Below are 27,379 nucleotides of genomic sequence, written 5' to 3' on the forward strand. Positions count from 1 at the left end.
TAAGGTGCTACAGAAATGCAAGTTCTTTCTTTCTAGTCTCTGACCATACTTTGGTCATGGGCTTTTATTTGTTACTGAGCTCTCCTTTGTAACTATCTGGTTAACTGGCCAGGGTTGAGTTGTGAAGGACTCTAGAGAGGTCCCACACTCTGCCTGGTCTCTCCTGCACATCTCAGCAGAGCCTAAACATTGACTGGCATATGTTCCACAGACTCTCTTCCGCATGCAGTAGTTAATTGATTTATATTCAATGTATTTAAAACACCCAAAGAAGCTTCACAGGAACATTATCAGACAAAATTTTATACCGAACTACAGATTGTAGAGCAGGTGAAAAGCTTGGCCAAAAAGGTAGGCTTTAAGGAGTGTTTAAAGAAGAAAAGAGAGACCTGGAAAGGTGAAGGGGTTTATGGAGGGAATTCCAGAGCTTAGGATTTTGGCAACTGAAGGCATGGTCCAGCAATTAAATTGGAGGTGTTTAAGAGGCCAGAATTGTGAGGACAGCAGAGGGCTGTGGGGCTGGAGAAAAGTATAGAAATACACATGAATGTATGAACACTAGGAATGTTTGAATTAGGAGCAGGAGTAGCTATTTGGTCGCTTGAATCTGCTTCACCATTCAATAAGATCATGGCTGATCTGATTATGGCCCCTACTCCACTTTCCGCCTACCCCCCCTCCCCCCCACCATATCCTTTGACTCCCTTGTCAATCAAGAATCCAACATGACATTAAAAATATTCAATGACCCAGCCTCCACTGCTCACTGGGGAAGAGAATTCCATAGACTAATGACTGTCTGAGAAAAAAATTCTTCTCATCTGTGCCTTATTTTTAAACGGTGTTCCCCAGTTCTTGCCTCTTCCATAAGGGGAAACATCCTCTCAGCATCCACCCTGTCAAGTCCCCTCAGAGTCTTACATGTTTCAATAAGATCACCTCTCATTCTTCTAAACTTCAATGGATACAAGCCTAACCTGTCCAACCTTTCCATATAATTTAACCCCTTCATCCCAGGAATCAGCCGAGTGAACCTTCTCTGAACTGCTTCCCATGCAATTATATCCCTTCTTAAAAAAGGAGACCAAAACTGTATACAGTACTGCAGATGTGGTCTCATTAACACCCTGTATAAAAGTAGCAAACCCTCCCTACTTTTTTATTCCATTTCCCTTGCATAAACAACAACATTCCATTTGCCCTCCTAATCACTTGCTGTACTTGGATACTAACTTTTTGTGATTCATGTACCAGGACACCCAGATCTCCCTGTACCGCAGAGCTCTGCAATCACTCTCCATTTAAATAATATACTGCTTTCCAATTCTTTCTGCCAAAGTGGACAAGTTCATATTTTCCCACATTATAATCCAACTGCCAAATTTTTACCCAGTTACTTAACCTATATATATCCCTTTGCAGACTCCTTATGCCCTCTTCATAATTTACTCTCCTACTAATCTTTGTGCCATCTCCAAATTTAGGAATCATAATTTGGTCCCTTCATCCTTCATTGATATAGTTTGTAAATAGCTGAGGCCCCAGCACTGATCCCCATGACACTCCACTAGTTACAGCTTTCCAATTCGAAAATTACCCATTCATCCCTACTCTCTTCTTCCTGTTAGCTAACCAATCTCTATCCATGCTAATATGTTATCCCTAAACCTTAAGCTCTTATTTTGTGTAGTAACTTTGACGTGGCACCTTATCAAATGCCTTCTGGAAATCCAAGGACCTCACATCTACAGATTCTCCATTAGCTGTGTTGCTTTTTATGTCCTTGAAGAACTCTAATAGATTAGTCGAACAGATTCCCATTTCAAAAAACTATGTTGACTCTTCCTGATTGCATTAAGATTTTCTTAGTGCCCTGCTATATAACCTCCTTAATTAGAGCTTCTAGCATTTTCCCTATGTAGTTTCCTGCTTTCATAAAGAGAGGCTATTTTCCAATCTGATGGGACCTTTCCAGAATCTAGGAAATTTTGGAAAATTAAAACCAATGCATCTACTACCACAGCAGCCACTTCTTTTAAGACCCTAGGGTACAGGCCAATAGGTCCTGGGGACTTGTCAGTTTTTGGTTCTAATAGTTTTCTCAGCATCCTTTCCCTGGTGATGTAATTGTTTTAAGTTCTTCCCTCCCTTTCACCTCATGATTTACAAGTATTTCTGGGATGCTATTTGTGTCTTCTACAGTGAAGACAGACGCAAAATATCTGTCAAAGCTTCTGCCATTTCCTTATTTCTCATTATTAATCCCCAGTCTCACTCTTTAGAGGCTCAATGCTCCCTCTAGTTATTCTTTTCCTTTTTAAATTCTTACCATCTGTTTTTATATTTCCAACTAGCTTTCTCTCACATTCTAATTTCTCCCTCATTTTTTTTTAGTTATTCTTTGCTGGTTTTTAAATTCTGTCCAATCTCCTGACCTGCCACTAATCTTCACAGAATTGTACGCTTTTTCTTTCAATTTGGTACTATCTTTAACTTCCTTAGTTAGCCACAGATGGTGCATCCTTCCCCTGGAGTCTTTCTTTCTTACTGGAATGTATCTTTGCTGAGTTTTATGAAATATCTCCATAAATGTCTGCCACTGCATCTCTACCGACCTATTCCTTAACTTAATTCCCCGATTCACTTTAGCCAGCTCTGTCTTCTTGAAATTGCCTTTATTTAAGTTTAAACCACTTGTCTTAGACATAGCCTTGAAGGGACTTGGAAACAAAGGATGAGAATTTTAAAATTGAGGGGTTGCAGACTGGAAACCAAAATAGTTCAGTGAGCCCAGAGGTGATTGGGAATGGGACAGTGGGGGCTGAATATAGAGGAGCAGAGTGTTGAATCAGCTGAAGTATATGAAGGTTAGTTTTCAAACCTTGAGCAGTAATGACAAGGTTTCAAAGTTTCAGGATTTAAAAATGAAACTTCTCCTCATTGAGGGACATTTAGTTTTGTGCCCTGCCCTGTGAGAAACAGAAACAAGCTCTGACAGGAACATTTTTTCATCCAGCAGCTAAAAGCTGGTATTCATTAGCCTGAACCGGCAACATAAGACATCTCTGTTTGGTAGTGTCAGCCTTTGAACACACTGTGAAGTGTTGTGTTATGCAATGCTCAGTATAACATTACCACGGTTCCAGGGCTTATTTTCCAACAATTAAATTTTACAATCACTTCCTGCTTACTAAAGTTTAATGTGTTTGGAGATGTATATGTGAGCACAAGCAGTTGGGGGCAAGGCAGAGGGTGTGAGAGAATTTGTAGCCCCTTTAATGAGCCAAGCACCAAGTTTAAGAGTCTTTAATTTTGTTTGTGGCCTCAGACTCCAATACCATCAGTGGGCTGTGTTTTACGTGCCCCTGCTGGGTTTGTTTTGAGCAGGGGGGCGCCACGTTAAGTAAAGTGGGTGTCCACCCTACCGCCTTCCCGCCTATCCCTGAACTCACCCCCATAATACAAAGAACAAAGAACAAAGAAAGAACAAAGGAAAGTACAGCACGGGAACAGGCCCTTCGGCCCTCCAAGCCTGCACCGATCATATTGCCCATCAACTAAAGCATTTTGCACTTCCGGGGTCCGTATCCCTCTATTCCCATCCTATTCATGTATTTGTCAAGCTGCCTCTTAAACTTAAACAGGAGTGCGCGGGTGCCAAAATTAGCGATCTTCCCACCATATTCAAATAAGCAATCAAGGGTCATTTAGGCCTGTTATCTACCTCCCCTGATTTGCCCCCCTCCCTGACCTACCCAAACCCTCTCTGCCCAAGATCCTGGACTTACTGGGAATCCATAGGCCACCTTCTTCCACAGTCCCGGGAGTGGCCACTGACGCGTCTTGGCGTTGCCAGGATTGATGCTGGCCAATCAGATTGGCTGGCAGCTCCAGAGGGTGGGACTTCCTCCCCAGTGAGGGGTGGAAGTCTCACTTGGCCTTCATTTAGCTGCCCTGCAGTGCTTTATGGCTGCAGGGCAGGTCGGTGTGGAACATGTTGGCTCCATGCCAACTTTGCTTCTGGGGGCCGGTGGAGGGTGCAAGCTGTCCACCTCACAACCCTGTGTTCTTCTGCCCACTGTGTCAAAGTGTATCCCTAACTCACTGCTATGAAGAAGTTAAATGCTCCATTTCTTGAATGGTAGCACCCCACTCAGAGACCAGGGAGGTCCATGTTCACTCCCTCATTTGTGTTAAGATTGGTATATATAGCAGATGTTACTCTCACCTCTGAATGGTTCAAATTACACCCTAGAAATTTAACCAAATAATCTAGGTTGACACTGTAGTAAGGGAGTGCAAGCTGTACAAGATGCAAATCCAAGGTTTTAATATATTAAGGGCACTTTACAAACACAAGTTGGTGTTATCCTATTAAATATTGATGTTTTAAACCTGAATTCTAGTTCTTAAATTGCCATGGTGGGATTTGAGCTCATATTTTATTGAATTGTCCAGGCTTGTGTGATTACTATCAGTAATATAAGCAGTAATATAAGCACCACACCATTGTACTCTTAACAGCAGAGAGGCTTAAAATAATACTACTGGGGTTTATATCCTTTGTTCCAGCATCTTACCACCATCAGTAGAACAAGATATATAATGTCAGTTTGACTGGTAGTTAATATCTTCTCAAGCATAGTGGCATTTTCCTTTAAGGGAGCTGAGCTGACAGAGAGTTTTGATGGTCTGAGTTTTGTTGAGTTCACCCCAAAATTTATCAAAAAACATATACTTTTGCCTCAAGCTGGAGAGGATTAGTCTTGCAGACAGGCTGGCAGGCAATTCTGCAACATGTCATATTTCACATTACGTTAAACTTGTATAGAAACTTGGTTAGGTCACACTTGGAGTATGCTGCACAGTTCTAGTCTCCATATTACAAAAAAAGGATATGGAAGATTCATAAAAAGATTTGCAAGGATGATACCAGAATCAAGATGTTATAACTATCTGTAAAGACTGAACAGGCTGGGGCTCTTTTCTGCAGAAAAGCAAAGACTAAAGGGTGATTTAATAGAGGTCTTAAAAATTATGAAGAAGTTTGGTAGGGTAGACATAAAGAAGATGTTTCGGCTTGTCCAAAACTAGGGATCATAATTATAAGATAGTCACTATTAAATCTTATAGGGAACTCAGGAGAAATTGCTTTCCACAGAGTGTGGTCAGGATGTGGAACTTGCTACCACATTGGGTGGTTGAAGCGAATAATGTAGATGCATTTCTGGGAACTGAGATAAACACTTGAGGGGGGAATGAATAGAAAGTTATCCTGATTGGGTTAGATGAAGTAGGATGGAAAGAGTTTCGTGCAGAGAATAAAAACCAACATAGAACTTTTAGATCAAATAGTCTATTTCTGCACTGTACATTATCTGCGATACTATATATTATAAACACTGAACTCTGAATGCTGGAATAAAAACAGAAAATGCTGGAAAAACTCAGCAGGTCTGGCAGCAACTGTGAAGAGAGAAACAGAGTTATCATTTTGAGTCCTTATGACACTTCTTCAGAACTAATTAGAGGTACACTACTCTTTAGCACTGAAGAAGTCATACGGACTCGAAACGTTAACTCTTTCTCTCTCCACAGATGCTGCCAGAGATTTTCCAGCATTTCCTGTTTTTATTTCAGATTTCCAGCATCCGCAGTATTTTGCTTTTATCTCAGTGAATGTTGGGCTCATTTGATATGTTGAATGCCAGTGAATTAATTGGTATAGTTAAAGGAGCGTAAAAAGATAATTTTGCAAGTCAGTAAAAGAATCTAATGGGGACTGGTTAGTTCAGTTGGCTAGATGGCTAGAGTGCAGTGTTGAATAATGCTAACAGTGTATGTTCAATCCTTATACTGGCTGAAGTAGTCCTTGAGGCTACCTCCTTGCCTTTCATCATAATGAAATAATGGCATCAGTCATGATTAGCAACTCTCGGACAGTGAGGACACTACACATTGAGAAAAAGAACTTAATATGTGATTCCTCCTGCAGCTCCAGCCTCTCACAACCTTTCATGTCTCTATTTTATTAATGCTTTTCAATCTTAATCCTCCAAATACACCATCTTCCTTTCTTCCCTGTGACCTCACTCTGTCCAATTTAAGACACATCTCACTGCTTCCTGCTCTCTAACGCATGGTTTCCCAGAATGTCAAAACTGCAACACTGCACCTTCCTTGGTCTTCCCTTCCTCTTACATCTCCTTAGTGACAACTATCCTCCACTATTTGACTTATCTCACTTTTTCCAACCTTGGTGATGGATGCAGTTAGGTGTATCAACATGTAATTCCCTCCCTAAACCCCTCCACCTCTCCACTTATCTCTCTCTTTAAGACACTCCTGAAAACCTACTTTTAATTAAGATTTTGATCACCTATCCTAATATCTCCTCCTTTGGCTCGGTGTCAAATTTTGTCAGAGTGCAGAGTTATGCTGAACCTTTATAAAACGCTGTTTAGGTCCCAGCTGAAGGACTGTGGACAGTTCTGGGTACAACACTTTAGAATTACGTCAAGGCCTTGGAGAGTGTGCAGAGGAGATTTACTAGAATGGTAACAGAGAAGGGAGTTCAATTATCTGAAGAGACTGGAGAAGCTGGGCTTGCTCTTCAAGCAGAGAAGGTTAAGAGGAGATTTGATAGAAGTATTCAAAATTGTACAGGATTTTGATAGAGAATATAAGGAGAAACATAATAAGGAGTTTCCATCGGCAGGCAGGTCAGTAACCAGAGCTCAGAGATTTAAGATAATAAGCAAAAGAACTAAGTGAGGGATATGAGGAAAATTTTGCTTGTGCAGTCAGCATAGGTATGATGGGCTGGATGGCATTCTTCTGCGTTGTATGATTTTGTGACTGGTGGCTGGGCCATGGATAACTGGAGCATAAGAACATAAGAAATAGGAATTGGAGTAGGCCATTCACCCCCTTGAACCTGCCTCATTCAATAAGATTATGGCTGAGTTTCTATCTCATTTCCACCTCTCTGCACTATCCCCATATTTCTCAATTCCCTTTGAACCCAAAGGTCCATCTACCACTGTCTTGAATGTGTTCAACCATTGAGCATCCACAGCTCTCTGGGATGGAGAATTCCAAAGGTTCACAATTCTTTAAGGGAAGAAACTTCTCTTAATGTCTGTTCTAAATGGCCAATTGGGTTCTAGATTCCCCAGCTGGGGAAACATCTTTCCAGCATCTACCTTACTAAATCCTTTAAGTATTTTACTTGTTTCAGTAAGATCACTTTTCGTTCTTCTAAACTCTAAAGAATATAGGCTTAGTCCATTCAGTCTCCACATAGGACAATCCCTTCATCCTAGGAATCAATCTACTGAATCTTCATTCCACTCCCTCCGAGGCTAGTACATCCTTCCTTAGGTAAGAAAACCAAAACTGTACACAGTACTCCATTTGTGATCTCACCAATGCCCAATACACTTGCAGTAAGACTTCTTCACTCTTATACTCCAATCCCTTTGTAATATAGGTTAACCTATATTTGTTTCCCTAATTAATTGCTGTATTTGAATGTTAACTTTCTGTGATCTGTTGGTGTAGGACACCCAAATCCCTCTGAGTGCCACCTCTTCCCTGTCTCTCACCATTTAAAAAAAAAATCTGCTTTCCCATTTTCCCTCAAAAGTGGATAACTTCAGATTTCCCCACATTCTACTCCATCTGTCACCTTCTTGCCCACTCGCTTAACCTTGTACTTCCTCTTGCAGCCTCTTTGCATCCTCCTCACAGCTTACTTTCCCACCTAACTTTGCATCGTCAGCAAACTTTGATACATTATACTCGGTCCCCTCATCTAATTCATTGATACGGGTTGCATCACTGAATCACAGAATTGTTACAGCACAGAAGGAGGCCATTCAGCCCATCATGTCTGCACCAGCTCTCTAAATGAACATTATGACTCAGTGCCATTCTCCTGCCTTTTCCCCGTACCCTTACAAATTGTTTCTATTCAAATAATCATCTAATGCCCTCTTGAATGTCTCAATTGAACCTGCCTCCATCACACTTCCAGGCAATGCATTCCAGATTCGAACCACTCGCTGTGTGAAAAAGCTTTTTTTATACATCACATTTGCTTCTTTTGCAAATCACTTTAAATCTGTGCCCTCTTGTTCTTGATTTTAAGAGTGGGAACAGTTTCTCCTTATCTACTCTATCCATCCCCCTCATGATTTCGAATGCCTCTATCAAATTTCCCCTTAGCCTTCTTCTCTCCAAGGAAAACAGTGTCAGCCTCTCCAATCTATCTTCATAACTGAAGTTTCTCATCTCTGGAACCATTCTTGTAAACCACATCTGCACTCTCTCCAATGCGTTCACATCCTTCCAAAAGTGTGGTGCCCAGGACTGTACACAATACTCCAGCTGAGGTCTAACTAGTGTCCTATAGAAGTTCAGCATAACCTCCTTGCTCTTGTACTCTGTGCCCCTATTAATAAAGCCCAGGATACTGTATACTTTATTAACTGTTCTCTCCACCTGTCCTGCCACCTTCAATGATCTATGCACATGTACACCCAGGTCCCTCTGCTCCTGCACCCCACTTAAGAATTGTACCCCTTATTTTATATTGTCTTTCCATGTTCTTTCTACCAAAATGCATCACCTCACACTTCCCTGCATTGAACTTCATCTGCCACCTATCTGCCCACTCCACCGACTTGTCTATGTTCTTTTGAAGTTCTACACTATCCTCCTCACAGTTTACAATGCTTCCAAGTTTCATATCATCCACAAACTTTGAAATTGTCCCCTGCACGCCAAGATCTAGATTATTAATATATATAAGGAAAAACAAGGGTCCCAATGCCAACCCCTGGAGAACTCCACTACAAACCTTCCTCCAGCCCAAAAATATCTGTTCACCATTATTCTCTGTTTCCTATTACTCAGCCAATTTTGTATCCACGTTGCTGCTGTCCCTTTTATCCCATGAGCTATAAATAGCTGACATCCAAGCATTGAATCTTTTGGTACCCCACTGGTCACAGCCTGTCAACCCAAAAATGACCCATTTATTCCTATTCTCTTCTCCATTAACCAGTCCTCAATCCATGTTAATTTTTAATATAGTCATGTTAATCTATTCCATGGGCCCTAATTTTGTCTAATAACGCTGTGTGGCACTTTTTTGAATGCTTTTTGGAAGAGAAAATACATTACATCCACTGGTTCTCCCCCATCTACCCTGAAAGTTACAACTTCAAAAAACTCTAAACAGATTTGCCAGACAAAATTTTCCCTTCATAAATCTGTGTTGACTCTGCCTAATCATACTATGATTTTCTAAGTGCCCTGTTATCATGTTCCTAATAATAAATTCTAGCGTTTTCCCGATTACTGATGTTGGAATTCACAGCAAAGCATCTGGAGTTGTGGGAGATGGATAAGCTGTCTCAGGGCTTTGTGTTTCTGGCATCCGCTAGTAATGAGTTACAGCTTCTAATCCCCTTCTCTTTCCTGCTTCTTTCAGTATTCTGAACCGCAGTCCCCCTAAACTAATCCAGGAAATCATTCTCGTGGATGACTTCAGCAGCGATCGTGAGTAACTGTTCGGTTTTCATACAGGGCTGCTTAAAAAGTGAATGAATGAACTGCAGTGTGGTTATCAAGGGCTCTTAAGGGTGCTATCTTTTTGGAGTCTAAATTTGGATGGCAGAATGGGGAAGGGGAAGGGATGCACAGTGTGGTTGGTAGGGGTGAAGTCACTGCTGTGTATGAAATTTTATAGGCTTACAGCCAACTCCATCACAAAAAGAGGCATCGAACTTGATGTGGAGCATGGAGTTCAATTGTAAAGATTGGGGTATAGGGCCTAGTTTTCCTGTTCATATGATTCAGTGGGTAGCACTCTTATCTCTGAATTAGGAGATTGTGGGTTTCAGTTCCACTCCAGAGATTTGAACCCAAAATCTAGGCTGACACTGCTATTGAGAGAGTGCTGCACTGTCAGAGGTGCCATTTTTCGGATGAGACTTTGAACAGAGATCCAGCTTGCCCTCTCAGATGGATGCAAATGATGTAAATTTTGAAGAAGAGCAAGGGAATTCTCCCTAGTGTCCTGACCAATATTTATCCCTCAAACAACATCACAAAACAAAACAGATTGTCTGGTCATTTTCACATTGCTGTTTTTGGGTTCTTGCTTTGTGGCAAATTGGCTGCTGTGTTTCCTACATTACAACAGTGACTACCCTTCAAAAGTATGTAATTTTCTGTGAAGCACTTTGGAACAACCCAAGATTATGAAAGGTTCTATAATTATTCATAATTTTTCTTTAAATGGTGCCATGTTGACTTGAAGGTTGCGTATAATATAGAACGCACCTTGGATTCTTCATGGAGAAAAAATAGACATCAAGTAGATGTAGGAGAGAGGAGAGAGGCTGAGTAACTTGGGATCATACTCCCTGCAATCTAGAATAAGCGGGCACAAGTCTCAGGACAAGGGTTCAATATTTAGGACATAAAAGCATAAGTATTAGGAGGAGGAGTAGACTATTTGGTCCCTGAAGCCTGCTCCACTGTTCAATATGATCATGGCTGATCTCCTGCCTCAACTCCACTTTCCTGCCACAACCCCATATCCTTCGATTTCCTGAGAAACCAAAAATCTATCTCAGCCTTGATATTCTCAATGATAGAGCATCCATAATCCTTTGGGGTAGACAATTCTGAAGATTTACAGCCCTCCTAGTGAAGAAATTTCTTCTCATTTAAGTGATCATTCCCTTAACCTGAGACTGTGCCCCTGTGTTCTAGATTCTCCAGCTAGGGAAAACAGTCTCTCAGCATCTACCCTGTCATGTTCCGTCAGAATCTTGTATATTCAATGAGATCACCTCCCATTCTTCTAAATTCCAGAGAGTATAGGCCCATTTGAGTCAGCCTCTCATCATAGGACAACCTTCTAGTGCCAGGAACCAATCTACTGCCCTTTTGCTGCATCATCTCCAATGCAAGCATATCTTTCCTTAAATATGGTGCCCAACACTGTGCATAGTACCCCAGGTGTAGTCTCATGAAAGCCCTATACAATTGTAGCCAGACTTCTTTATTCTTGTACTCCAAACCCCCTCAATAAAGGCCACCATGCCATTTGCCCTCCTAATTGTTTGTTCTACCTGCATGCTAACTTTCTGTGTTCCATGTACGAATACACCCAAGTCTCCATGAAGATTAAAAATTACAAGTTTCTTGTCTTTTAGTAAAGATTCTGTTTGTTTATCCCTACTACCAAAGTGAGTTACCTCATGCTTCCCCAAGTTATACCCCATCTGCCACCTTGTTGTCCATCCAGCCTATTTGTGTCCTCCTCAAAGCTTACATTCCCACCTAGCTTTGCGTCATCAACAAACTTGGATATATTACTCTTGGTCTCTTCATCTAGGTAATTAATATAGATTGGAAATAGCCGAGGCCCTGGTCCTGTGGCATTCCACAGCCTGCCATCTTGAAAATGTCCCGTTTATCCCTGTTCCCTGCTTCCTGTCTGTTAATCAATCCATGTTAACATTACCCCCAGATTCATGAGCCCTTATCTTGCATATTAACCTTTTGTGTGGCATCTTATCAAATGGCTTTTGGAAATCCAAATATGCTACATCTACTGGTTCCCCTTTATCTACCCTACTAGTTACATCCTCAAAAAGCTGTAATAAATTTGTTAAATATGATTTCTCTTTCATAAAACTACTTTGACTGTCTGATCATACTGTGATTTTCCTGAGTTCATTGGTAAGACTTCCTTAATAATAGATTCCAGCACTTTCTCAATGACTGATGTCAGGCTAACTGACTTATAGTTTCTTTATTTTCTCTCGTCCTTCTTTCTTGAATAGCGGTGTTAACATTTGCTAACTTCCAATTCACCGGGACCTTTCGAATCCAGGGAATTTTGGAAAATCATAACCAGTGCATCCACTATCTCTGCAGCTACCTCTTTTGGAACCTTAGGGTGTAGGCTATCAGGTCCTGGGGCTTTGTCGGATTTTAGTCCGTTAAGTTTCTCCAATACTTTTTCTCTGCTGATATTAATTATCTTAAGTTCTTCACTCTTATTAGCCCCTAGGTTACCTTCTATTTCTGGTATATTAGTTATGTCTTCTAATATGAAGATAGACATTTGTATTTGTATCTGTTCAAATCTCTGTCACTTTGTAATTCCCGATGATAATTCTTCCTATCTTTGCGTCCAAGGGATTAACATTTGCTTTAGCTACTCTCCTTTTTATGTACTTGGAAAAACTCTTAGAATTTGTTTGTATATTCCTGCTAATTTATTCTCATTCTATTTTTTCTCTTTTTATCAAATGTTTGGTCATCCTTTTCTGGTTTCTAAAACTCTCTCAATCTTCAGACTCACTACTATTCTCGGCAACATTATGAACCTCTTCTTTTAATCTAATACTATCCTTAACTCCCCTGGTAAGCCAAGGATTAATCTTTATCATTGAGTTTCTGTTTTTTAATGGAATGTCTTTTTGTTAATCGTTTTCAATTTAAGGAATTTTAGAATAAGTTAAGCAGTAGAACTGCAAACCAAGGGCCTGATTTTTAGGCCCCGCTAGGGGCAGAAATAGAGGTTTCCTGCTGCTGACGAATTTCATCAAGGAAGGCTGGCACCAGAAACCTGCACGATCTGGCAATTATACCAATTAAGCTAGTTAAGGAGGTCATTGAGAGCTTGTGGAGGGCCAGTTTGGGATTTTTGGTGGGGCCACATGAGTTGCACACTAGGTCAGGGGAAGACCAGGTGGCAACACAACGAGGAGCCAGTCATGACTCTCCCTGAAATTAGATGGGCTCATAAAAGGAAGAGCAGCTGAGAGGGACACTCGGCCATTGGCACACAGATGCCATTGGATATGTAGAGGTTGCAAGAAGAGTGCTGTCTGCATAGTCGGCCAGTGCAGGGTTCAACACCCTCCTGGCATTGTGGAGACTTAAGAGGAGGGGGAAGACTTCCACACAATATTGGGAGTCGTACTGAGTGTAAGGAAGGCTGCAGTTGGTATTTGGAGCATGAATCTCAGATTTTGGGACTAGTGACAATGAGCAGCAACATCCTCAGCAGGAGGGGCAGAGCCCCGGGCATCAGGAGGGTGGAGGAGATGGACAAGCGGGAGGAAAGCACTGGGGGTCATATCCTCAGCATAGGACCTAGCACCGAAGACCTGGACATGTCAGAGAACTAGCGCCACAGGAGACTGCAACTTTTCAGGCAGATGATCACAAAGATTTGTGCCCTGGTGGCGGAAGACCTCACACCTTGCAGCACTACTCACCATGGCCTGACATTAGCTGGTAAAGTCACTGTGGCCTTGAACTTCCTTGCCACTGGCCCCTTCCAAGGATCAACTACAGACTTTGGTGGGATCTTGTAAATGGCTGCAGAACCGCTGCATCTCACAGGTCACTGATGCCTCTTTTTGGGAGAGCTGGGCATTACATTCAATTCCAGACAAATGGGGCCTTGCAGAGACAGAGGACAGTGGGTTTCGCTCCATTGCTGGATTCCCCCAGGTGTAGAGCATTAGCGATTGCATCCATGCAGCCATCAAGGCACCGACTGACTGGCCAGTCAGATTCATCAACAGGATACGCCTCCTCTCCCTATGCTCAACTGCTCTCCACCACAACAAGAGCTTCCTGCATTTGTGTGCTCACTATCCTGGCAGCTACTATGACGACTGCATCCTCTAGCAATCCAGGGTGCTGCAGGTCTACTTTCCACCCCAAACTCTTTGGATGGATTCTAGGGGACAAGGGATATCCCTTGAAGAGATACTCACCATGTTATGTGACTCTGAGAGGAAGGCACAGCTGTGATAGAACTGAAGCCATATGTTCTGAGGGACCACCATCGAACAGACCATCAGGCTTCTGAAGATGTGGATCTGGTGCCTGGACCAGCCGGGTGGTGCCCTGCAGTACCCTCTTCCAAGGGTCTCACTTATTGTGGTTGTCTGCTGTGCTCTCCATAACATGGCCCTTGGAGGCTGAACCCCTTTGACTCACTTTGAACTGCTTGTCAAAACACTTTCATTGAAGATGTGGCCTAGAGTGGATCCACTCTTAATTTGTCTCCTGAAACTGAAACTGTACCCAGCTGAGCAGGGCTGTGTCTGTCCTCCATGCTCCAAAGGGACTGCCCACACTCGCCTCTGCCTCTGGCATCTTCTCCTATTCATTAGAGACGTGCTGCTCACCCAGTATCTAAGTGCATGCAAGTGTCCACTGAGTGACTGTGAGCTGGTGGAGGGTGCACTTGTAAGATGTGACAGTGATTGCTCTGGTATCTCTACTGGCAGTGCTTGGCCTGGTGCAGAAACAGGAATAAGCCCTTCCTCATCGAAGTCAGAACCTGTTGGAGACATGAGAAAAGATCATGAGAGCTAGCCTTGGAGAGCAGAAGCCTCTGCAGTGCTGAGCTTCCCAATGCAGCTGCGTCTTTGGCCTGCTGTCAGGGGGGAGGAGTGCTACCCAATTCCTTAACAGATTGCAATATATTTTCACCATCTCCACCAGGAATGCCATTTTGTCTTCCTTGACTTGCTCAGGGGAGGGGGAGCTGGAGCTGGAGTACCTCTGTGTTCTGCCCCTTCCTCTTCCGCCTCTTCCATGTCCTGCTCCTCTGCTTCCTCCAGTGAGCTGTGTAATTACATAACCTCGCCCTCTATAAGGTCCACGCCTTGAGAGCCATGTTATGGAGGGCACAGCAGGCAACCACAATAAGCGAGACCCTTAAAGGAGTGTACTGCAGGGCACCACCTGACTGGTCCAGGCACCAGAACCACATACAGAAACCTGATGGCCTGTTCTCCTGCAAGGACAAAGGAGAGAGAGATAAGGCACAGCTGACCTCTATGGACAATGCTATCGGCTCATTGACATAGGAAGCTACATGTATCAGCGCTGGTAGGTCCTCAGCAGCACCATGGCTCTGTGCCTTGCTGAAGAGGTCAGGAAATACCCTGGGAACACACTCTCCTATTCAGGAGCAGCACAGGTCCCTCAGGCTCCTTGGCTGGTGGATCTACTGGAGTTTGAACACCCAGAGATCTGTCCTGACATTGCATTTACCTTGCCAAAGCAAATAAGGTCTTTGGACCTCTTCCTGCGCTGATCCCAGTCCCTCCAGGCCACACTCAGTTTGCTCACTTTTTCAGCTATGTCTATGAAGCTCAGTTGGGGAGGGGGTGGTGTTCTCCTGCCACCCTCCAGAAAGAGGTCCTCCGTCCTGTCCTTCAGTGCCTTCAGGAGGGCCTCCAGGTCTGTATTAGCAAAGCAAGGGGCAGCACTGCCCTGGGTTCCAGCATTCTGCCTTTCCCGTTCCATCAGTAGTACAGCAATTGACACATGAAGACGGTAGCCACAGGCTGCCATGGTATGTTTAAATTGGTCCTGCATTCTTCAATCTGTGTTCCTGTCCCTGCGGCCACTAATTGACTGCCCTCCAGCCAATTAACAGGCTGCCGCAGTGAAAATCAGGACCTGTGGCTGCTTTCCCCTGTGGCATTGGGATCCAGAAACATCTGTTCCCCTACCCTGGCAGGAAAACCAGGCCCCAAATGACTGTTCATACTTCCTGCTCGTGATTTGAAGTAACATAAGTAAAGTTTTCACTTCATTACTCTATTGTGTACATCAAGTAATGTCTCAAGTTAACAAAAGAATTCACAGAATCTGTTGACAAGCAACAATTTATTTCCTATTTCTCATCTACATGCTGCCTGTTGGTAACATCATCCAAAAACACATCGGTTTCCGCATGCACACTGACAACAGTCAGCTCCACCTCATCACCACGTCCCTTCACTTCTCCCAATGCAAACTGGAGGTACAGCACCTCATCTTCCAATTAGGCACTTTACAGCCTTCTGGACTTAACATTGAGTTCAACAACTTCAGACCATGAACTCTCTCCTCTATCTTCACCCCTTTTTAAATCAAATTAATTTATTTATTTGTAATTTTTTTTTTTAAAATCCATTTTCCCCAACACCCCCACCTGCCGCCCAGGGCCATCTGTCACTGGTTTCTATGTTGTGCTTTCACAGAGTACTGACCCTTGTTCTGCTATTAACTGACACATTCTGCTTTTACCTTTATGCCACTATCAGGACCTTCTTTAGCCTTTACCACTGCCATTAACACTCCCTTTGCCTTGTGTCTGTGACATCTTTGTCACTCTCTCCTTAGCTACCACCTATCTTGCTTCACCCCCTCTCAAACAGTATAAAATTTATCAAGTTTCTACTTCTCTTTAGTTCTGAAGAAGAGTCATACGGCCTTGAAACATTAACTCTGTTTCTCTCTCCACAGATGCCCCCAGACCTGTTGAGTTTTTCCAGCATTTTTGTTTTTATTTAGTTGCTTGAACATTGGTAGGTGTGCCTTCAGCTGCCTGGGCCCTAAGCTCTGGAATTCCTTCCCTAAACTTTTCTACCTCACATTCCTCCTTTATAGCATTCCTTACAACTTACCTCTTTGACTAGGCAACTGCCCAAATATGTCCTTATGTGTCTTGGTGCCAACTTTTGTTCAATAGTGCTCCTGTGAAGCACCTTGGAACATGGTAAAGGCGCTATATAAATACAAGCTTCTGTTAGCTTCTATGAAAGTACAAGAACTGGGGGACACAAATTTAAGGTTTTTGGTAAGAGGTGCAGCGGGAGTGGGTGTGAGGAAGAACTTTTTTAGGCAGTGAGTAGTAATGTCTTGGAACACATTGCCTACATGTATGATGGAAGTGGCGACAATTAATGATTTCAAAAAGAAATTGGATGGGGCACTTGAGGGAAATAAACCTGCAGGGCTACAGGGATAGAGTGGGGGAATGGGACTGACTGGATTACTCTACAGAAAACTAGCAAGGACTGGATGGGCTGAATGGCCTTCTACTATGCTGTACTGACTCTATAAATCTATCTGTATGAACATTATATGAGGCAGTGGGAGTAAATAACAGTCAGTGTTAAAATCGAGACAGCCACATGCATGTTCCTGAAGCACAGAGTTCATCCTTCAAACATTAGCCAGCCCTTGTTTTCCTTTCAGCTGAGGACTGCGAGCTCTTAATGAAGATTCCCAAAGTCAAGTGTTTGAGGAACATGAAGCGGGAAGGTAAGTCAGGATATATGAGTGTTTTTTTCCCATTCTCCTCGGTCTGTTAACAGAATATAACTTTTTTCATCACATGGTCAATTGTTTCAAATGTAGTCCCCGTTTAGCTTTCTGTCAGCTGTGATCCTGTGGTAGCACTCTCATTTCTGAGTCATAAGAGCATGTGGAATTGGAGGTTACCGCACTGAGCCAGAGAGTGGGATAATGGGTATGTTCTCAAATTGACAGCATGTGACTGATGCTGTTCCCCAGGGATCTGCACTGGGGCCACAGCCTTTTACTATATTTATAAACAACTTGGATAAAGGAATAGAAAGCCATATATCTAAGCTGCGGATGACATTAAGTTAGGTGATGCAGTAAATAGTATAGCTGGGGTCAGAAAGTTACAAAGGACTTTATAGGTTAACTGAGTAGGTAAAACTCTGACAGATGGAGTTCAATGTGGGGATCTGCGAAGTCATCTACTTTAGACCTAAGAAATATAAATTATTTTCCAGCTGGCGAGGAACTGTAACTGGGAATAAGAAGTGAGATTTAGGAGTCCTTGTGTCGTAAGGTTGTTTGGTGTCTCACTAAGAGGTCTGGAGGCTTGTGAGGTTGAACATAAACTGTTTATTGTTAACACGCAACTATATGCATTTCCCCAAGGCATAGCCCTATCTAGGTGCTATCTTCATGCTGACTTCGCTCAGACTCCCTCTACACATAGTCTGCCATCATGTGACTCTCTACATCACAACATGGGCAGAACTCTAGTCCCACATTAACCCTTGCTATGTCAAACACCCTTATACGACACCACCCCCCAAGTCTTTAGCCAGAATATTTTCAATACAATCTCTCTTCTCCCTCCCAAAATCACTGACTTTATAAATTTAGACTGGAGGCTTCACTGTTCTTCCAGATTTTGTTCTTGTCACGTTTGGAGTTGCTTTGGGCTGGCCTTGTTGGTTTGGAGTTAAAATCGTAGTATTCTGTGTTCATGACACTTGGTTGCCTCCGTCTGACTTGCTTTTTGCTCCTTCAAGTTGAATTTCTCTTTCTAGACAACCCATTTGCTTTGTTCAAGCACCCTGGGCTTTTCCTGTTCCTTCTGAGGAGAATGTTCACTCTGTTCATTCATGGGGTGGACTTGGGCTTTCTTTTTCCGTGGTGTCTGCCATGATCTTCCTGGGAGTTGAAGGTGTTTCTCCCTCATGTTTGAATGTTCCTCATCCACGAGCTCAACCCGCAGTTTGGCTTTCATTGCCACACCATGTTAATTTCTGGCTTGCTGAGGTGTGCTTCAGTGAGTTTGTGGTCGCTACTCCCCTACTCCAGCATCGACTTGCTGCTCTTTGTTTCAGGTGAAAACTGCAGCCATGGTTTCCGCTGGTTGTGTGACAGCAACTGTTGCACTTTGAGGTTCGGGCTCAGAGCATGTTGGTGCTCATCTGAAGGCTTGGCTGGTCCAACCAAAGAGGAGCTTTTGCTGCCATCCGGAAAAGAGTTGGACTAACCGCCCCTGCAAAGAGTGAAGACAATTCAGAGCTGAAGTCCCATTTGAGAGTATCTTAATTGGTGGACCTTGTGGGAACCTGCCATTTCATATAGTTGATGACAGAGGTTGTTTTGACATCTTCTGCTATTTTGAGGAGGTTAAGGGCAACACAGGCATCCCTGCTTAAGAGAGAAAAGGATTGTTTCGGATGACATACAAAATCCTGAGTATTTGCTTGTCGCCATACCAGAGCAGTTCTAGGATCATGTCCACGACCAGAAGTTGGATTCCTCCAGCACCATAGAGTGATGTGTCTGTCGTTTATAGCCAGAGGTCTTTCAGCCACGGTTCCATATCCGAGAGGACTGTAACTCTGGCTCCCGTGTCTAATTTGAGATTAGTGAGATGTCAACATTCCAATAAGAGAACCCACGATCCTTGATCTCACCCAGAAAGCATGGTTGGGTTTTTTCCTGGTGTGGTACCTCAATCTTGTGGACTGTTTTGGGATCCTCCGTGTGTCTTGAGGTCCTAGGCTTACACAGCTTTCCAAAGTGTCCCAGCTATTTGCAGGTAAGCACTGCGCATAGGTTACTGGACATTGCTCTCACCTGTGAGGTCTTTTGGCTCCACAATACTGACATGGTCTCCCATCATCTTGTGATTTATTTGGATATTGTCTTCCTTGGCCTAGGGTCTCCCTGCTCTTTTGTTGCTTTATGAGCTGGACAGTTGGGGTTGCTCTTTATCATGACTTAACCTCATCACATAAAAAGGACCAGCGTTTTTGGCAGATTACAGACTGCCTGACTATTTGGATGACATTTTCCAGGGTCAGATTTTCTTTTGCCTGTAGTATGTCTGAAAGGGCAAAATCATCCACTCCAACTACTATTCGGTCTCTTATGAGCTCTGACTTAAGGTTGCCGTATCACAGCCTTAGGCAAATCTGGATACTTATTTACGAAAGAGTCAATGGGTTCTCGAGGCTGCTGGACTCGCTTGTTGAATTTGCTTGCTCTAAAGTTTTATTACTTCTTAAATTAAAATATGTATCAAAGGACTTTAGAACATCTCCAAATTTATCTGAAAATTCATTTATTCCTTGACTTGCAATGATGTCATCGGCTATCAGACCTACTGAGTACAGTAGAGTATTCACTTGTTCAGTCTCTTATCTAATCCTGAAGCTATCATGTATCTTAAAAAACATTTTTTCACTAAAGCCTCTAATTCTGCACCTGGTCTGGCCTTTGTATCAGTCTAAATTGATCTGGTAAGTTTGATTTATTATCCATGACAGTTTTTTTAGCACAGGGGAGCACAGCTTTAAATGTTGTGTCTGTTTTAAAGATGCCATTCTAGTAACCATTTTGTTCTCTTCTTCCTGCACATGTTGGGTTTTGGAGGGCTGCCGCTGCAATCGCGGGCCCAATTTCAAAGGGATGGATTTTTTGCAGAAAATCTTTAGATTGAAGGTTTGGGCTCTTTTGAACATTTTCAGAGTATTTTAGGCCATTTAAAAGGCAATTCCCAGCTTTGGCTGAGGTTTTAAAACTTCTTTTTGTTTTTTTCAATGGAGCTCAGCTGACCCTGGACCCAGGCTGGCCACGGCGATTAAAGAAACAGATTGTTCTGTCTGATCAATGCCCTGAATACTGTTAAAGGCTAGATCAGCCTTTGTACTGGCTTTTGGGGTTTTTTGATCACACTTGTGATCTGGCCAGGCTGTTTGACTCTGCAAACGATGGGGATTCACAATGGACCTCCACGTGCTTTGGTGGGGTCCTTTAGCTGCGCAGTGGATTTTTCTTCTGCCCTTCCAGCCTCCACGTTTGCAATGGAGCTTCTTTAAGGCGATCTCCAAACGTGTCTTCATTTCAGGTGCACTCCACCCAGGTCAGGATGCTGTTCCCTTAGTTTTTCTAGGTTCTGGGGTCCTTCACCAGCTTCTCTGGGTATCTGGGTTCATTCATTAGCTGCCACCATGTTGTAAAGTTGCTTGGTATCTCACTAAGAGGTCTGGAGCCTTTTGTGGTTGAACATAAGCTGTTTATTGGTAAGACAAACCTATATAGATATTTCCAAGGTATAGCCCCTCTAGGTGTTATCGTCATGCCGACTTCTCTCAGACTCTCTCTACACACAGTCTACCATCATGTGACACTCTACATCACAATGTGGGGGGCGGTACTGTTCTCCAATCCCACATTAACCCTTGCTATGCCGAACACCCTTAGGAGAAGAGAAATTTAGGAGTTCTTGTACAGAAATCACTAAAAACCAATGGAAGGATACAAAAAATAACTTAAAGGATGAATGGAATCCTTTATCACAAGGGAGCTGTAATGCAAATGGATGGAAGTCACAGTTTACACAGCTCTGGTTAGACCCCATCTGGAGTACTGTGATCATAGGAACAGGAGGAGGCCATTCAGCCCTCAAGGCTGTCCTGTCATTCAATGAGATCATGGCTGATCTGCAGCCTAATTCCGTATATCTGCCTTTTGCCCAGATCTTTTGATGTCAAATATCTATCAATTTCAAGGTTAAAATTAACAATTGATCTAGCATTAATTACTGTTTGTGGGAAAGAGTTCAAAACTACTACTACCCTTTGTGTGTAGAAGTGTTTCCCAATTGCACTCCTGAAAAATCTGGCTCTAATTTTCAGACTCTGCCCCCAGTCCTGGACTCCCCAACCAGCAGAAATCTTTTCTCTCTCCCTACCCTATCAGTTCCCCTTATTATGTTGAAAAATTTGATCAAATCGCCCCTTAAGCTTCTAAATTCCAGAGAATACAATCCTAGTTTGCGTAATTGCTCCTCGTAATTTAATTCTTGGAGTCCAGGGATCATTCTGGTAAATCTATGCTGCAATATATTCTTACGGCTAATATATTCTTCCTAAGATGTGCTGCCCAGAACTGCTCACAGTACTCCAGGAGTGGTCTAACCAGTACTTTGCATAGCTGAAGCGTGATTTCCACTTCTTACATTCTAGTCCTCAAAATCTAAAGGTCAGGATTCCATTAGCCTTGTTGATTTTTCTCTGTACCTTTTCATTACATTTTGTGAGTCCCTCCTTGGCCTCACCCCTCCTTATCTCTGTAGTCTCCAATGCCATACAACCCTCTGAAATATGTGTGCTTCTCCAATTCTAGCATCTTGAGCATCCATGACTTTAATGGCTTCACCATTGTTGGCTGTGTCTTCAGCTGCAGGGCCCTAATTTCTGGAATTCCCCCCTAAACCTCTCCACCAGTCTGCCTCTCTCTTCCTTTCAGATACTCCTTAAAACTTACCTCTGACCAAGCTTTTGGTTACCTGTTCTAATATCTCCTTCTATGCCTCGGTGTTAAAATCTATCCGATAACGCTGCTGTGAAGTGTCTTGGGATGTTAAAGGCACTGTAAAAATGCAGGTTGCTGCTGTTTTAGTGTAAAATGCTTCTCTGTCTGTAGGGTTAATCCGGTCAAGGGTGAAGGGAGCTGATGCCGCTACTGCAGAGGTTCTAACCTTCCTTGACAGTCACTGTGAGGTAAACAAGGACTGGCTACAACCGCTCTTGCAAAGAGTTAATGAGGTGAGTCTCTGGAAGTTGTTCTGTACCACAGTGGCATTGGCAGTCGAAGGATTGGGCCAGAGGGAATGGCTTCGAAGTGTAAACACCTGGGTTTGTCAGGCTGAGTGCTCTCAGTGGTGGGGAATAAACTATCCTCAGGCAAGGCCAGTATTTATTGTCCATCCCTAATGCCCTTGAGAAGATGGTGATGAGCTGCCTTGTTGAAACACTGCAGTCAGCATGATGTAGTTACACCCACAGTGCTGTTAGGGAGGGAATTCCAGGACCTTGATGCAGTGACAGTGAAGGAACAGCGATCTAGTTCCAGGTCAGAATGCTGAGTGACTTGGAGGTGAACCTGCAAGTGGTAGTGCTCCCCATTCATCTGCTGCCCTTGTCCTAGGTGGTGGTGGCCGTGGGTTTTTGGATCTGTCTCAGTTTGCCCGTGCCTTAGAGCACCTCTACTCCACTAAAGGGATATTTCTTCCTGTTCCACATCTCTGACATCCTCATGAGTGAGACTGTCAATTCAGTTTGACTTTCTTCCAAATTCTAAGTGCTTCAGTGCTGCGGAGACACGCTCATTAGGAAGCAGATTGGACCATCCTGTGTAGGATACCTTGTTGTTTCTATGAACTTGCACTGAACCTACCGACTCTCAGAATTAGGTGCTGTGCTGAGTTGAAGCGTATAACTAATTGTTATTTAGTCTGGTTAAATGACAATACTAGGGAGAGGAGTTAGGCTAGTGTTTCTCATCAATGTTTTTGTTGATTGGGGTGAACCTAAGCAGTTTTCAGGGGTTAATAAGTCATCCCAGAGCAGAAATATTGTCTGATCGTAGGATTCTTTCTCTCTACTTTCACTCCCCCCAGCATTCTCTTCCTTTCCCCTGCTCTTTGCAGGTGACTTTGAAATGGAAAAAAAAGACCTACTTTCATATTGCACCTTTCACAACCCAAGGACATCCCAAAGTACTTTACAGCCAATTATACACTTTTGAATAGTATAGTAGGAACTGTGGCATGCCAACTTATGCACAGCAAGCTCTCACAAACACCAATATGATGACCATATACTCTGTTTTTGTGATGTTGATTGAGGGATAGATATTGGCAGTATATTGGGGAAAATCCCCCTGCTTTTCTTTGAAATAGTACCATGGGATCTTTTAGTCTACCCCAAGCAGGCAGATGGGGGCTTGGTTTAATGTCTCATCCGAAAGACAGCACCTCCAGCAGTGCAGCACTCCCTCAGAGCTGTATTAGGGGTGTCAACTTGGATAATGTACTCAAGTCTCTGGATGGAGGCATGGACCCTGGACCTTCTGACTCGGGGTGGGTACTATCAGAGCCACGACAACTACAATGCATTTCTGAGGCAATGTGCTCTGTCAGGTGATTGTAAAAGATGCCATGGCATTACTTGAGGGAGAACAAGGAGTTTGCCTGATTTCTTGATCAACATTTCTCCTTCAACCGGTATGGACTATCTGATTATTCATTCAGCTGTTGCCTATGGGACCTGGTTGTGCACTGATTGGTTATGTCAGCTGAAAGAAGTAATGGTGCTTCAAAGATTAACCCATTGATTGTAAAATGCTTGGGGTCTGAGGAGGTGATGAAGTGCTCCTAAGTGCAGGTGCTTTCTTGTATCAGAGGGACCCTGTGAATATGTTCCTTTTCCCTGCTATATGAATGTAGTTCCTCGATGCTGACTGCAGCCATCTTCTCTTCCCCACCCTCCAGGATTACACTCGTGTGGCGAGTCCCATCATTGACGTCATAAGCCTGGACAACTTTGCTTATCTGGCTGCATCTGCTGATCTGAGAGGAGGTAGGTATACACTGAAGCTTTGGACTGTCATTGTTTGTTTTAAAAACGCGTTCAAGAAATCAAGGCAGAAAACACTAGGCCTGAGCCTAGATTGAGTGAGAAATTGTGATTGGCTTGCTTTGTTCTGGGTTTTATTCTGGACCCAAACTCTGATTGCAGCCATTGTAATAGCAATAGTCCTAACACTTCATTTATTTGAAGAGACTTTTATATTTAAGAGTTAATTTAAACCTGTGCATTCATATAGCCCCTTTCACAAGCCTGCACTGCCTTTCATTTAGATCATGGATGATCTGTACCTCCAACCCATTTACCTACCCTTTGGTCCTCTTTGATACTCTTACTCACTAAAAATCTATTGCTCTCAGTCTTCAGTTGACCCCCAGCATCCACAGCCTCTTGAGGGAGACTGTTCCAGATTCCCACTACTCCTTGTGTGAGGAAGTGCTTCCTGTTTTCACTCCTGAATGGCTCAGCTCTAATTTTCTGAGCTGTTCCACCAGAGGTAATAGTTTCTGTCCACCTAGGCTGTTGAATCTTTTTAAACCTCGGAAGGCTGATGCCATTGGTTTTGAAAGAAAGGGGAACAGAGGAGGCACTAACCAAGTAGCCAGCAATGGGACCATGGGAGATAGCTAAGGTGTCGGGAGCTGAATGAGAGGAGCACAAGAGGGTGAGAAGTGAGTTTGATAGAAGGGATGAGGTTAGAGAGGAGAGCAGTGCGATGAGTCTCGACCTCTAGTTCCTGGAGTCAGGAAGCAGGACAAGTGTTGTGGAGGGATTGTCTCAAGCTTTGGAACTTTGAGTGGAAGAATCAGAAGCATTGAATTTTCAAAGATAAATTCTGAGAATTAGAATAAAATATATGTTACCTGTCAAAGTCCTGTTGCAAAGCAACATTTTTGTCAATTACCTACACCTGGTAACTTGCCATTCCTCTCAGAGAGTTGTGGGTACATTTTTTTCAAAGGGGTCTTTCGATTGAAACCAGCTGCCTGTGTATGGCCTGAGATTGTTAACCTGTAAGAAAATGAACAAAAAAAGGCAGGGCTGCTGGGGTTACATCTGGGTCACTTTGGGGCTCTGTGGATTGGTGTTGTTTAGCTGCTCTGATTGGTGCAGAAACATTGTTCCGCCCTCCATAAAGCTGAGCTCATCGATACCTCAGCTGCCCATCTTCTAGCTCGCACCATCATCCCGTGCTCACTGACCTACATCCCTGAACACCCTTCTCTGTGTAACTCCTCCAGCTTTTCAACACTCCGAGATCTGTGCCCTTCCGATTCTTGTATCTTGTGCATCCTCAATTTTAATTGCTCCGCCATTGATGGCCATGCTTTCAGCTACCGAGATTCTAAGCTCTGGAATTCCCTCCCTAAACCTCTCAACCTCGCTTTTCTCCTTTAAGATGCTCTTAAAGCCTACCCCTTTGACCAAGCTTTTCATCACCTGTCACTTAGTGTCAACTTTTGTCTGATCACCCTCCTGTGGCTTTGGACCGTTGAACTACATTAAAGAAGCTATATAAACTCAAGCTGTTCTGTTGTAGTTTAAAGTTAAGTTCTGGGGCATTTGCTTGACTTGAACTCACTTTCCTCCACAGCATTCAATCATTGTGCTGTCACTTCTGGCAGCCACTCCAGAGAATATTCCATAAACACTGAATGACGTAAATCACTAAATTACAATGGGAAGGGAGAGGAATATGGAGACTGGCAATATTTTTGTTGTTGTTGCTGCTGCCAGCTTTTAAAAAGTCTTAGCGAGATCATTCCCAGGGGTGTACAAAGTGACCACGTGGGAGCCCAGTCAGTTCAGCCTATGAAGTCCAGGTTTATATTCCTCATTTGTTTGTTTCTCCTGTTTGAATTTTGTTAATTGGAGGTTTGAGAAGGCCTGTTTTTTTTTGATTATCACTGTGAGTTCACTGGTGCATCAGAATGGTAAAATCTGTGAGTACCTGAACCTCGAGACAGCTGCAGTTGAATGTGTTCATGGATTGGAAGATTATATATGGCCACGACTGTTAGCCATGGCTCAGTGGGTAGTACTCTAGCCCCTGAGTCAGACGGTTGTGCTTTCAAGTCCCATTCCAGAGTCTTGGGCACATAATCCAGACTGACACACCAGTGCTGTGCTTAGGCAGTGCTGCACTGTAGAAGGTGTTGTCTTTCAGATGAGATGTCTGCACTCTCAAGGTGGACATAAAAGATCCCACAGTACTATTCAAAGAAGTGGGGAATGGGGGTTGGGGGGAAGAGTTCTCACCGGTATCCTGCCCAATATTTATCAATTAGCCAACATCACAATCATCATCATGGGTCATTTCGGCTGCTGCATTTCTAAACATTACAACAGTGAATACACATCAGAAGCATTCCGTTGGCTATGAGGCACTTTGAACCATCAAGAGGCCATGAAAGGCACTATATAAATGTGTACTCAAACTACCAAAGATAAAATGTTTTGGACACTCCAAACTGCAGCTTTGAGCTGTACCTGTTCCATTCCTGACCAGACAGTAGGAGCTTTAGTTGGTTTTATTTTATCCTGGGCAAGGGAAAGCAAGGATGGAAGTCTGAGCTGCTGTTGCTAGTTGGTGTCCAGTAACCCCAGCTGGGAACTGGATGTTTAGCAAGGACAAGGCAAGACTTGGCTGCATTATCACCTCACTTGAATTGACTGCCAGGACAATGAAGATGCATTCTTGGGTCATTTGGTTGATGGAGAGGCTGGGGGGACTAAACTCAATAAATGATCATGCACAAGACGAGGACACAATTTGGCCAAGAGATTTGAAAAGAGAGTATTTTAAAACAAGTGTGTCCAAGTAAATTAATGGTGAAAAGTATAGAGAGGTGCCCTATCATATAAACCTGTCAGAAATAAATAGAGAGACTTGCATTTATATAGCACCTTTCACAACTTAAGGACTTCCAAAGTGCTTTACAGTCAGTGAAGCATCTTTTGAAGTGTAGTCACTGTTGTATTGTAGGAAACCAATTTACACGCAGCAAGCTCCCACAACAGTAATGTGATTAATGATCAGGTAATCTGTTTTTGTGATGTTGGATGAAGGATAAATACTGGCTAGAACTCTCCTGCTCTTCTATGAAATAGTGCTTCTAATCGCTTCTTGGCCTTTTGGCTAAGATCAAGTGTAGTCGTGAAGCGATGGCTATAACCAGTCGAGCCCCATACCATGGGGTACCTAACACCATCTGGGTGACAGTGAAAGACAGCGAAGGAGGAGCACCTGTGGATTGGGCCTTCTTCATCAAGCAGGTCCTGTTGAAGGTGTGTGGATTTGAAGCGGAGGAGATCTACTCCCTGCAAGACTT

General features: G+C 43.2%; 1 protein-coding gene across 2 annotated transcripts in view; it reads left to right on the forward strand.

The window, feature by feature from the left end:
• The window catches only part of galnt16 (UDP-N-acetyl-alpha-D-galactosamine:polypeptide N-acetylgalactosaminyltransferase 16), a 195,788-nt gene that overhangs the window by 68,938 nt on the left and 99,471 nt on the right, over positions 1-27,379 (forward strand). For both annotated transcript variants that reach the window (XM_078562984.1, XM_078562983.1), the window contains exons 4-7: positions 9,500-9,567; positions 17,089-17,154; positions 22,102-22,223; positions 23,951-24,038. In XM_078562984.1, the coding sequence (XP_078419110.1) occupies positions 9,500-9,567; positions 17,089-17,154; positions 22,102-22,223; positions 23,951-24,038 (344 nt within the window). The remainder of the gene's footprint in view (positions 1-9,499; positions 9,568-17,088; positions 17,155-22,101; positions 22,224-23,950; positions 24,039-27,379) is intronic.

This window comes from Cetorhinus maximus, chromosome 18 (genome assembly GCF_964194155.1).
Source record: "Cetorhinus maximus chromosome 18, sCetMax3.hap1.1, whole genome shotgun sequence".
NCBI lineage: Eukaryota > Metazoa > Chordata > Chondrichthyes > Lamniformes > Cetorhinidae > Cetorhinus > Cetorhinus maximus.